Below are 12,657 nucleotides of genomic sequence, written 5' to 3'. Positions count from 1 at the left end.
TCTTAATTACGATTTGGGTTTTCTTTATATTATCATTATATGTTTAACGGGGTTTTGTTCAGCTTATTATTGCTAGAACTACTAGTAGTACAATTACCAACATGAGGAGGAATAGACAACTCCATTTACGCTTCCGTTTTTGGTAATCGTCAGCCTTGCGTAGCTCATGATGGGCCATCTGGTTGTTGTTAGCATAATCGTTCATACCTGTTTCTATCGTATCTATCTCTTCTCCTTGTTGGTTTACCACTTCGTTAAGATCCTGGAATATCTTGTTGATGTCTTGGACTCCCTTCGATATATTGGTGATTGCTTCGTCTCTTTCGTTGATTAGATCCTCGTGATAAGACACTTCGTGTTGGCCAAGCTGTTGCTGTTGCTGTTGAACTTGAGACAGCGAAAGTGATCTATTTTGTTGCTTCTGTGCTACCTGTCGTGGTACCTCCTCATCCAGCTTTATCTTACCCTCTTCTTGAAGTAATGGAGTACTCTCGGACACTACGCGCCTCAGTTCCTCTTCGTTTTTTTTGAATGCTTCATTCACCGTTACTGATTGAATCCTCTGATGATAACTTCGAAGTATCACCTGATAATTCTTGAATACCTCTTGACACTGAACTTTCAACTTACTCTCTGTAAAGCTGAGCTTCGTATCGTTTGTACCTCTTCCTTTCTTCTCCAACTGTCTTAACGAAGAATTGATTCCATTATGCAATAAATCACATCGCGTAATAAAATCACTGACATGGCCCCTTAATTGTGAGTTATCTCTCTTGGTTCCAAGTTGACGTTGCATCTTATCAAGTCTTGTCACCACTGATATGAACTCCGAGAGCTGACCCGAAATTTCGTTAAATATCGGCGAAACTTCCACCACAGACTCCTCTACTGACTGCGTAGTGCCATTTTGCGCTTCAATATCATAGTTTGCAAATGACATATTGAATAACGGGAAAACAGAGGTTCTCCTAGCATTCTGCTACTCTGAGGGCCCTTTTCGCAACCATAAAAATAATTACCAGCCACGTCCCCAAATGAGCACAGCCACAGATATCCTTATTCGATATTTCCTTACAATCCATAAAGGATTAACATGGATCAACATATATAACAACAACTTCAACATTGAGAAAGCGGACTCCCACAGTTGTAGATACAAGATATGTATACTTAGTTTGAACTGATTAAAGCAAAAGTAACCGTTACGAGCAATTATTCATAGCAGTATTTGAAAAGCCAAACAGATATTTCTCTACACAGAGTAAATGATACCATAGACACAGAAAACTGCCCATAGGAATCAAGACCGTTATTCAACTTACCACAATGCATAGTCTTATAGTGCATATGGGACTATGTATTTTCCCATATATTAGTTGTCGTAGATTTTCGCGTTCCGTCGCGTTCCGTCGCGTCTTTTAGTGATCTTTGGCGTCTTGAATTTAACGCGTTGCTTCTATCTCTATTCATCTCAGTTACTTGTTCTCATTTCTTCACTATCTTATTCCGTAGTGCAACATGGCCAAACGTGATAAGTTTGCTCGGCTTAAAGCCGCTCGTGCCGGTAAGAAAATCGATGAGGATACAGAAGATGTTGAAATCTATGATGAGGTGGATGAATTGGAATATAGAAAGCACAAGAGAGATCAGTTATTGAATGATGACTTCATTGTTGATGAAAATGGTGAAGGATATGCTGAAACAGGCGCTGATGATTGGGATCAGCCTCAACAGGATTATTCTGATGAGAATGTCGATGATCAGGATGCAGACGGTATTGACGTGTCTGGATCTGGACATCGTCATCGTAAGGTGAAAAAGAGTAAGAAAGGTCATATTTCCAACTTCTTTAAACCGGCAACAGAGAAGGTCAACGATAAAAAGAACATTGATACGAGTAATCTTGATGATATCTTGTCAGATTTTACTTCTACTGCTGTAAAGAAGGCGAAACAGGATTCGATATTTGGTAGCACTCGCAGGAAGGATATTTTTTCTAGTGTTAAGCACGGAAATACCGGCAGGCTTTCCAGTCCTCATGTGAAGCCTTTGAACTTGAAGAGGGAAATGGACTCGGGTTCTGATGAGCTGAAATCATCTTCTAAAAGAGTTCGGCTAAGCTCTGAAAACGACGAATTCTACTCTGCCTTGGATACTGATGACTTTGAAGCACCTTCCTCTCCAATCAAGAAGCATGCTTCCAAAGTTGAATCTCTAGATATTGGGGTTGATAAAGAAAGTGTTGGGGAGAAGGAAAAAGAAGCTGAAGTGGGCAAGGAGGTCGATGATGACGATGATGACGATGAAGAAGAAGATGACGACGACATTCTCATTTCCAGAAAGAGAACTACTGCCATGGTTGACAGATCTGTGAACTTGAGTAATGCCAGGCGCACAATAAAAGCATTGGATTCATCTCCTTTCAAGGACCAGACTATCATTTCTGCCGCTCCATCTTCTTCTCCTTCCAGATTCTCCGACTCCAGCTTTGATAGACTTGGAGAATCAGATGTGGTCGATAAAGAGACCGAAATTGTCAGAATGTACTGGATGGATTCTGCTGAAGTTGACAGTACTCTTTTGTTATTTGGCAAAGTAAAGACTCCAGATGGAAGACTAGTTTCAGGCGTCGTGCAGATCAATGGTATCAATAGAGAGATATATTTTTTGCCGAGGGAGAAAAGAGGAATGCCAGATAGTAGACAAGAGAACGAAGAAGATGACAACAAAGACGCTAAAGTGACAACTATGGATGTTTATGAAGAGATTGTACCTCTTCTGATGGATAAATATGGCCTGTCCTCCATCAAGGCCAAGCCAGAGACAAAAAAGTATGCTTTTGAACTTCCAGGAATCCCAAAAGAAGCAGAGTACTTGAAAATGTTACTCCCATACCAAACTAAAAGGTGCAGAAATACCGTGATTCCCGCAGATCTTGAAGGTGAAACCTTCTCTCATGTGTTCAGTGCAAACACGAACATCTTTGAGTCTTTCGTTCTGCAGAGAAATATTATGGGTCCGTGCTGGTTGGATATTAAAGGCGCAGATTTCTCTGCGTTACATAATTCCACTCATTGTAAGGTGGAAATGGCAGTTTCTTCTCCAACATTAATCACTATTTCTGACTGCAAGGACTCTGCTCCTGATTTAAGTATCCTGACTATTAATGTTCAATCCTTTATGAACCTGAAATCAGGAAAACAAGAAGTCGGCTCCGTTTCTTTGGCGTTCCACAAGGGCTTACCACAAGACGGTCCTGCTGCTAGTGATCTAAAGCCTACCGAGGTGACTACATTGGTGAGGCCCGTGGGAGGCTCTCTTGCATTGCCGCCTGGATTGAAGCAGTTAGCTATCAAAAAAGGTATGGCCGTGAGAACCTTCAACAATGAGCGTGCTTTGCTTAATTGTCTAGCTGCTGTTATTAAGAAAACAGATCCTGATGTGCTCCTAGGTCACAGACTTGAGAGTGTTGCACTTGATATCCTTTTGCATAGAATGTATGACCTCAAGGTTAACACTTGGTCACATTTCGGTCGCATCAACAGAAAGCAGTTCCCAGATAAGTTTGGAAGACACTCTGGAAGGAATAACGTTTTTTACCTAAGAGAGATTTTGCAGGGTAGATTGATTTGTGATATAGCAAACGAATTGGGACAGTCTTTGACTCCAAAGTGCCAATCATGGGAGTTGTCTGAGATGTATGAAATGTACTGTAAGCAAAAGTACACTCCAATGGAAGTGAATCTAGCCAGCCCTGCCTTTGGAGATGATTCAAATCGGTTACTGGCAGCATTGAATGAGAATCAAATGGCCGTCAAAATGATCAGTGAGGTAGCATTTGATATTCAAATTCTATCTCTTTCAAAGCAACTAACAAATTTAGCAGGAAACTCTTGGTCTCATACTTTAGAAGGTACCAGGGCAGGGAGAAACGAGTATATCTTACTTCATGAGTTTACAGGAAACAACTATATAGTTCCTGATAAGGAGACAAACCAACAGAGACAGTATAGAAGAGCTCACGAGGAAGGTGCAGTTGCTGAGGAAACAGGGGGTAGAAAGCCCAAGTATCAGGGTGGTTTAGTCTTTGAGCCTATTAAGGGACTTGTAAAAAACTATGTTACCGTGATGGACTTCAACTCTTTATACCCATCTATCATTCAAGAGTTCAACATTTGCTTTACCACTGTTGACCGGTCTAATCTTCATGGAGATGAACTGCCCGAAGTGCCTCCTACAGAGGTTCCTCGTGGAGTGCTTCCAAAGTTACTTTATGAGTTGGTTAGTCGTCGAAGAGAGGTTAAAAAGCTACTGAAAGATCCTCGAATCACTCCTATGGAGAGAATTCAGTACGATATTAAGCAGAGAGCTTTGAAGTTAACGGCCAACTCGATGTATGGATGTTTGGGCTACGTGAATTCAAGATTCTACGCCAAGCCATTAGCAATGCTTGTCACGAACAGAGGTAGAGAAATTTTGATGGATACTAGACAATTGGCTGAAGGCCTCGCTTTGAGAGTTGTATATGGTGATACCGATTCTGTTATGATTGACACCGGGTGCGCTACGATGAAGGATGCTCTTAAGATTGCAAATGATTTCAAACAAAGAGTCAATGAACGGTATAACTTGTTAGAGATCGATATCGATAATGTGTTCAAAAGGATGCTATTACATGCTAAGAAGAAGTATGCTGCAGTTAACTGCGTTCTAACTGCAGATGGTGAAGAGAGAACCAGTCTAGAAGTGAAAGGTTTGGATATGAAGAGGAGAGAATTTTGTCCATTGTCCAAAGAAGTGTCTACTTTCATTTTGAATAAGGTTCTTGGTGATTCTGAACCGGAAGAAGCTTTAAATGAAGTTTATAACTATCTTGGAGGAGTCGCAACGAAGATCAAGAACAATGAGGTTTCAATGGTCAAATTGAAGGTCAATACGAGACTTTCTAAAGATCCTACTCAGTACCCTGGCGGTAAATCAATGCCAGCCGTACAAGTTGCCCTTAGACTTAGAGACCAAGGTAAGATTGTGAGAGCAGGTAGTGTGATCACTTTTGTGATTACAAATGAAGGTCTTGAGGAGGGCGCCAGTGTATCAGAGCGTGCTAGAGGTATTCAAGAGGTTCTTTCGAAGACGGCCAACTACCAGCCAGATGCAGATTTCTATCTAGAGAAGCAATTTTTTGCTCCTATATCTCGATTACTCGAGAGAATTGAAGGCTACGATGTTGTGAGGTTAGCCAGCTGTTTGGGTTTGGATTCCAAACGATATGAAGCACGTGCTAGGTCTTTACAAAACGAGGACTCCTTACAGCCGTTGGATTCTACGATTACAGACAGTGAAAGGTTCAGAGATAGCAAAGACCTGTTCATTGTTTGTCCGTCTTGCCATGTTACCATAAAATTTGGAGGTATTCAAAGCAGTAAAGAGTACCACGTGACATTTACTGGTGTTAAATGCACCGCATGCGATAGTGTTATACCGTGGCTAAGTATTAGTGCTCAACTAGAGCATTTCATCCGGCATGAGATCTCGTATTACTACGCAGGATGGCTTGTGTGCAGCGATTGTGGATTACATACGAGACAGGTGAGTGTCTATGGAAGACGATGCATCGGTGAGCACGGTACAGCACATAGTTGTAAAGGTGTGATGAAATATTGCTACAGTAACAAACAGCTGTACAATCAACTACTTTATCTTCAGTCATTGTTTGATGTGGATAAAGCGAAGAAGAGAAGTTTGAAGTCGTTACATGATCCTTCGATTGCAGACAAGGAGAATGTGCCAGTGGAGATGAACAAGGGTGAATTAGATGCTCTAGTCGAGCAAAATAGAGAGTCGTTTGAGGTGATGAAAGGAGTGGTAAATAAATACTTGGAAGACTGTGGCCGGAGATATGTTGATATGGGAAGTATCTTTGGATTTATGGTGACTGTATGAGACATTATGTTTATCTAAATTATATTCTATTTCTTTCTGGCCCAGTTCTCGACAGCCTCTCTGGAGTTCTTGACAACTTCAGTGAGTTTTGGTTGTAGAGACTTTATCTCGTTGGTGAAAGAATTAAAGCTATGATGGACCTGAGTACTGGCCTCGTCCTGCATTTTCTTGAGATCAGGGAAACGCTCGGCTTCTAAGTTGATGAATAATTGAGAACAGTTGGTAGAAGACTTTGGCATGAATAAGCCAAACGACACAATGCCAAATAAAATGGGAGAAATAAATCTCATAGATAAAGATCGTCTTCTTGCTAGTATAGAGCCGGTAAGTGTAGCCGTAATCACGTACAAAGACTGCGGAAGCAAAGGCTCTAGAATAATCTGGTGATATTGTGAATCAGCTTTGGCTAACTGGAAAGCCGCCCGAGCTTTATAGGAGTTAAAAATATCTGTCCAAGAAGATGCCTTGTCGGAAATCCAAGTTCTGGTCTCTCTGCTGTAGGTCTCCAATGCTGGGTGTGTATTGATCACCTTACCATCAACATATATGACGTTTGAAGAAGATTCAGATTTCTCCTGATGAGAATTGACATCCTCTCCAACAGGTAATGGATTCACGCTACTTTGATCGGAATAGAACGAACGACCAGTCATAAGTGAACATAAAAAATAAACCCGCTAACAATAACAGGTGAACTTGATTTGTTCCTCTTCTCAGACAAAAAAAAATATACATACATCGAGGGACGATTATATAATCACTAATTATTACATCTAAACATGTATAGAGAATACCTAAGCCCATCATCATGGAAATAATATTTGATAGGTAGTATAGCAAAGTGCAATCAGTCCCAAAAGAGTAATAAATATGTCAAGCACCTTGGCGGAAAACGACTCAGCGCAAGATCGTAGATGTAGCATTGGAGGATACATGTAGACCAAAGGAATACAAGCAAAGCATCCAACGAATGACACAAAAGTGTCAAGATCTGCAGAGCCATAGTATGCAATTATGGTAGTCAAGGTGACGATACAAATTCGAAATATATTCTTCTGCCATTTAGTCACAGGATCGATTTTACCAGATCTCTTTTTGAAGACTCTTCTTTCCATGATCCTAATAGCAGGTAAAAGTTGAATAGGAACCGAAAACATGATAGCGATGGGATAAAAGAGTTGAATAGATATCACGTAGGGGGAGTCTTGAGGAAGACTTAAGATGATAACCGTTTTCACGTCTTCTCCATATGTCAAATAGCCCAATACGCCGATACCAATGAAGAGAACAGAGCATGCAACCACTACGGCAAGTAAAACATTGGGGAAGTCTTCTGGATTCTGCATGGATTCTTGAACAGGTATAATCAATCCAATTCCTTCAAATGCAAATATTGCCACGCCAATAAATAAAGTCCATCTATCACTGTTGAACATTGTAATATCAGCGGCGGGACCATTTTCAATCAAGTCAGAAGAAGCATAGTAAACAATGGTACATATTCCTGACAATATAAAAACATTTGCAACGAGGGCAGCCATGGAAAGCTTAGTGATGTTTCTCACTAAAGACATAGGTAGATAAAATACGGCCTCCAAGCAGATCAAAAGACTGATGCCCATCTGTATTCCGAAAGCATTGTTCAGAAAAGCACGAAGGTTCTCCGCAGTAAAGACTGTGTACGCAGCGACAAAGCCAATCTGAGAAAGCACAATAGAAGATAAAATCAGTACTCTCATATATTTGCCATACAAGACTCCACCTATATCACCAAAGGAAGAAACACCTGTTTTCACTTTGGACTGAACTAGAATCAAGTAACAAAAGTAGGATAGAGCAGCAAAGAATACAAGTAAGCCAATAGACAGAAAAAGACCTCCGTTGGCAAAGGCCTTTGGTAAGAATAAAACACCGGTACCAACAAATGATTTGAATAAAAGAAAAAAGGACTTCATGGTGGAAGCTTTACCCCTTGGACGAGGTTTCAGACTTCGACCCAAATAATGACCTGGAGATAATTGATCGTCAGAATCGTTAATCAAAGGAGTCTCCTCGTCATGAAATTTATCATCTTCTGCGTAATCGCAGGCCAAAAAGTCTTCGTCTTCAAGATCCTCACCAGCAAAATGACCATAAATGGAAAGAAACTCCAAGAAGTTCCTTGTAAGCAGTGTTGGCTTATTTAGCTGGTAGCCAAAGCGAGTGTTTTTATGGGCAATGAACTCTCTACGAAAGCCACCAGGAAGTCTCAGCTGAGAAACAGAAGAACTTCTCCTTTCTCCAGGAATATCTTCACCAGTTAAACTTCGTGATCTTTTTAGCTGGGGTTGAGTCTTTAAGCTAAGATTGTATAAGTCTCTGGTAATATCGCCACCTTGCAGTTGCAGCGAGTGTTCTGAATCAGTGGGAAGATGCCTTCCAACGTTTTTCAGAATAGTAGCATCATCCAGAACAGAACCAAAGGATGAAGAAACTCGTGGATGAGACGGATGACTATTAGTGACAGAAGATGAACCGCTGGACTCTTCGTCCTCGGAATCAATGGCTGCGGACTCTGCCCTTGCACTATATCTATTAACCCTGGAAGCAGGAGACATATTTAGCTGGCCATAACCTTCCAGAAAAGAGGGTGAATTGGAACCCAAATGCTGTCTATAGGCATGTATCACATGACCTGAACCTTGGGTATGTGATATGCTGATTGGAGGAGTGGTGAGTCTTGCCATGGAAGCCCTTCTAGGGATGTCAGTGATGGGACGAGCACTAACAGGTGTTGATGAGGACATCCTTCGGCCAGAATAATCACTCATGAAATTGAAAACAAAATGTCGAAGCAAAAAAAAATGGGAAGAAAGAGATATAAGATAGTAGATAAATAAAGATATCCTATCCTATCCTGCAGATCAATAATAAATGCGATAGACGATTTTGGAATATTCGAAGATAGAAATGTGCGAGGATAAACGAATATCATGCGAAGGATTCGGTCTATGAGTTCATCATGAGATTGAAGAGGTGATTACATTTCTAGTAGTGTGTTTATTTCTAATCCTGATATAATCAGGAAGAGTACTGTTCTTTATTACCCAGTAATTATATCTATCCTTTAGCGTGGGCTCACGGTAGAGTAAAGCTCGTATTGCGCAGTACACCGCGGGTGAAGGTCGAGGAAATAAAATATTTCGGGGAGTGGTGAAGTTTTTCAGGGGTAACAACGATAACCAAAGTTAGACAGACACCTAATCAAGACAAAGATAGTAGAGAAGAAATATAATCAGTATGGTATGGTGGCCTTTGAAAGGAAACTCGACAGACTCGCAACCGGAAGATATAGACAAGATAGAAAAGAAGTATCCAGTTTTTTTGGAGGATGTGCCGCCAAAGTTTCAGGACGAACAACTATTAGAGGCAGAGAACGCTAAGAAAATGCACGATGCTAAATTACCTCCTGAGGGACAACAGTATTCCACAGCAGGAGAAGTGAACCGATATTTGAAATCATTGTCTTGGGATAACTTTCAATTTAGTAATTTGATTCAGATTCCGTGCTTCCGAGATGCTGGATTGTCTGGTTTCAGCTGTATGTTTGTGTTTTCGACGGTGCTTTTCTTGTATCATCGAGATTTGCGAAAGTCACTAAACTGGGGATACGGAGGACTTCTTCTTGGATCTGTGTTTGGATGGGAGCACTGCAATAGAATTAGAAGAAATGGTGAGAAAGTGGTTCAATTGGCTCAACACAGGTACCAGGAGAACCAAAAGAAAAAGAATGAAGGTAAGAAGAACTAGTAGTATTTATTAGTGCATTATATCTGTACATAGTCGATTAATGAATGAATAGGAGTGACAATCATCGCATTAGCCAGTCAGCATTGGCCAGTCAGCATTGGCCAGTCAGCGCATTCGCCAGTCAGCGCATTAGCCAGTCAGCGCATTAGCCAGTCAGCGCAATAGCCAATCAGGAGCATAATCCTTATTTATCTTAATTGTACTGACATCAAAAGCCTCAATCAATAATTCCACCATAATTCGACTTCCTTTGGGTCCCGTAAACCGACGGTACTCTTCACTAACACTGGCTAAATTCCAGCCTTGTAATTTCCTAAGACAGCCTATCACAGTCCCCGTTCTATGACGTCCCATACCACAGCACACTAATAATGGATGAGAACGCTTATCGACTATAATCTCAAGAGCCTGTTTGATCGAAGCCTCAGAAAGTCCATCCCATGAGTTGGAATCCATCGAATCATATCCCAGATCACAAAAAAAGTTGATCTTATTGTCCTCTATAAATTTCAGAAAGTTGTCTTGAGGATCTTCAATGGCCAACCATATAATTGACTTTAAATTGAGCTGTTCTAGAAAAGAATGGTTCAACGCTGAAGGCTGTCCAGATCGATAAAGGTTTCTCTCAACTGGGCAAAAGTTCAGAGGCGGCACCACTCTTACAGTTGGTGCCTTTGTGATCGTTATAGAACGCTCATTCTCGTTTTCAAAAGCATTATCTGGTAGTTCGTCTATTAGTACGGCCCCCTTTGGATTCAGCTTTTCCCCTTTCTTACGACCTTCCTCGGTTTTCGACATTGTGGCGCAATCTAATTACCTAACTTCCGGAGTATGGGTATCTTCTTAGGTATACTAATGTGCTCTCTATTCTCACTCTCAGGTTCTCATTCTCTCTATATCCATTTTTGTTGCGTGCGTAACTCAAATCCCGTCAATGAAAAATTACACGTTAAATGTTTAGTTGGTTAGTTGTCTTGTTGCTCTGTCCTTTTGTATATCTGTCTACCTGCTCGTATTATCGTCTCCCTACAGTCATGGCCAAAAAAGTGAAATCTACTTCATCTTCCATAGCCTCCTCGTTCTGGCGGGATTTGTTGCATTCTATAAACCTTGCATATCACAACTACACTAAGGGCCTCAAGGAGAACCAAAAACTTAGACTTATAGACAGTTTTTTGGCATTTTTGGTCTTTTTAGGCGTGCTGCAATTCTTATTCTGCCTTATGGTTGGAACTTTTCCCTTCAATGCCTTTCTAGGTGGCTTTATATCTACAGTGGGACAGTTCGTCCTAACCGTATCATTGAGATTGCAGAGTGTTGATGCAAATCAGCCTCTTTTCAAAGGAATAGTCCCAGAAAGAGCGTTTGGTGATTACATTTTTGCAAGTTTGCTATTACATTTCGTGGTTATTCACTTTATCAATTGAGTCTGTAAGTAAGTCTGTCCTCTAAATATACACTAATTTCAAGCGCGAGATACAATAGTAGTATTGGTATTAGTAGTAATAATAGTGGATAATAGCCTTCAGTCCTTGGCTATACTCATCATACTTTCCCCCGCACTGGCTTTGGCTTCCTCGTGACTGTCTTCATCCATTCGAGCCTCTTCCTCTTCCTCTTCTTCTTCTTCTTCTCCTTCCTCTTGTCCTCCTGCTTCAACAATCTTCTCGTTGGTACCAACTATGCTGAACTCACACTTCTTATATTCCTCTATCTCTTCTTTCGCCTGTGGATACTGCCTCAGCCACTTCATTCTCGGTCCTCCTGGTGCTCTCTCGTTCAATTTGAATCCAAAAAGCTTCAATTCAAACTGCTTCTTCGTTCTCTCGTAGCACTGCCGCTGAATTTCAGGAAACAGCTTCATGAACATTCCAGCAAATGAAGTGCCAAAGAACGCCCCATCTATATTCAAGTATCGTGATGATGATGGTAGGTAAATATCGTTACAGTTGGGACAATATAGGCGTACTGTTTCAATTCCAGGCTGATCATATCTTCCTATGGGTAGTAAATGCATTCCCTGACAATAGTACCGAGGACATGACCCAAAACAGTTATCCTCATACTTCTCGGCCATGGCCCTCAGGCCAGGCTTTGTTAAAATGTAACGGGCATGAATAAGCCCGTATAATAACTCCGCAGCATGCTCCACCAACGGAACATTAGCTGGCTTTATAGGTATCTCAGGTTCTAAGTCTAATATCACATCCAGTGCGTCCCGAAAAAATGGTACAATCAAGCTTAAACCTGTAAGGTTGAAGTCGTCTTCTATGAATTCTGGTGCTACTTCAACAAAGTAATCGTGTCCAAACATCGAACAGAAAAGCGAAATCCAGCTATCCACATCTTCGCTTGAATCTGATTCCACTTCGTTAAATGATGACATTGTTGTATTATTATCTTTAAATGACTATGATTCACTACTTGTTGCGTCCTCTGCTGGCTTTTGGGCGTCCCTCATGTCTCTCCAATTCTCTCTTAGTGTGACTTTTTTTTTCTCGTTAGAGCAAGAAAAAATTAATTTTCGTCTTTACCTTTTCAGGCAATTAAGTCATTTAATCTGGGATTTCCAGCTTATAGAGTATTCAGTTTTTTCCTTTGAGCAGAGATATGAAACCCTTCAAAGTAGTCTTCTAAGTTTCCTTCGATAAGTTGTTTTTCTACACGATTTCCTTTGCCTAGTTCTGACTTCTCATTTTGACTTTTTCCTCTTCTCATCATCATTACTGTAGCTATTATCTCCATCTCTTACAACCTTCTTCACACACTGACTAATTTGTGTTTTTGTTGTTGGGGCAGCTCTTTATCCACTGTTTCTTCCTACTTTGATTGGTTTTTGATTCAATTGTTTCATCCATTGATTGCCTTCTCTATTGGTTGCTTGAATCCCATAGCCTCTTCCTAATTGTTTCATCCCTACACCAC

At 40.8% G+C, this 12,657-nt stretch overlaps 7 protein-coding genes across 7 annotated transcripts; 2 read left to right on the top strand and 5 right to left on the bottom strand.

Moving 5' to 3' along the window:
• Positions 1-2: 2 nt before the first annotated feature.
• On the bottom strand, positions 3-940 carry FOA43_004116 (uncharacterized protein; the record flags this gene model as incomplete). The annotated part of the gene is made up of 2 exons (XM_038924359.1): positions 3-22; positions 130-940. 2 exons carry the CDS (start codon positions 938-940, stop codon positions 3-5), a joined length of 831 nt encoding a protein of 276 aa, XP_038780287.1.
• A 578-nt stretch (positions 941-1,518) lies between these two features.
• FOA43_004115 (uncharacterized protein) lies at positions 1,519-5,943 on the top strand (the record flags this gene model as incomplete). Its single annotated transcript, XM_038924358.1, has 1 exon — positions 1,519-5,943. One exon carries the CDS (start codon positions 1,519-1,521, stop codon positions 5,941-5,943), a length of 4,425 nt encoding a protein of 1,474 aa, XP_038780286.1.
• Positions 5,944-5,969: 26 nt separating this feature from the next.
• On the bottom strand, positions 5,970-6,596 carry FOA43_004114 (uncharacterized protein; the record flags this gene model as incomplete). Its single annotated transcript, XM_038924357.1, has 1 exon — positions 5,970-6,596. One exon carries the CDS (start codon positions 6,594-6,596, stop codon positions 5,970-5,972), a length of 627 nt encoding a protein of 208 aa, XP_038780285.1.
• A 153-nt stretch (positions 6,597-6,749) lies between these two features.
• Positions 6,750-8,753, bottom strand: FOA43_004113 (uncharacterized protein; the record flags this gene model as incomplete). The annotated part of the gene is made up of 1 exon (XM_038924356.1): positions 6,750-8,753. One exon carries the CDS (start codon positions 8,751-8,753, stop codon positions 6,750-6,752), a length of 2,004 nt encoding a protein of 667 aa, XP_038780284.1.
• A 469-nt stretch (positions 8,754-9,222) lies between these two features.
• FOA43_004112 (uncharacterized protein) lies at positions 9,223-9,732 on the top strand (the record flags this gene model as incomplete). Its single annotated transcript, XM_038924355.1, has 1 exon — positions 9,223-9,732. One exon carries the CDS (start codon positions 9,223-9,225, stop codon positions 9,730-9,732), a length of 510 nt encoding a protein of 169 aa, XP_038780283.1.
• Positions 9,733-9,885: 153 nt separating this feature from the next.
• FOA43_004111 (uncharacterized protein) lies at positions 9,886-10,530 on the bottom strand (the record flags this gene model as incomplete). The annotated part of the gene is made up of 1 exon (XM_038924354.1): positions 9,886-10,530. The coding sequence occupies one exon, from the start codon at positions 10,528-10,530 to the stop codon at positions 9,886-9,888; it is 645 nt and encodes a 214-aa protein (XP_038780282.1).
• Positions 10,531-11,257: 727 nt separating this feature from the next.
• Positions 11,258-12,118, bottom strand: FOA43_004110 (uncharacterized protein; the record flags this gene model as incomplete). The annotated part of the gene is made up of 1 exon (XM_038924353.1): positions 11,258-12,118. The coding sequence occupies one exon, from the start codon at positions 12,116-12,118 to the stop codon at positions 11,258-11,260; it is 861 nt and encodes a 286-aa protein (XP_038780281.1).
• Between the last annotated feature and the right edge of the window lie 539 nt (positions 12,119-12,657).

Source organism: Brettanomyces nanus, chromosome 4, assembly GCF_011074865.1.
Source record: "Brettanomyces nanus chromosome 4, complete sequence".
NCBI lineage: Eukaryota > Fungi > Ascomycota > Pichiomycetes > Pichiales > Pichiaceae > Brettanomyces > Brettanomyces nanus.
This window is presented reverse-complemented; position numbering and strand designations above follow the sequence as displayed.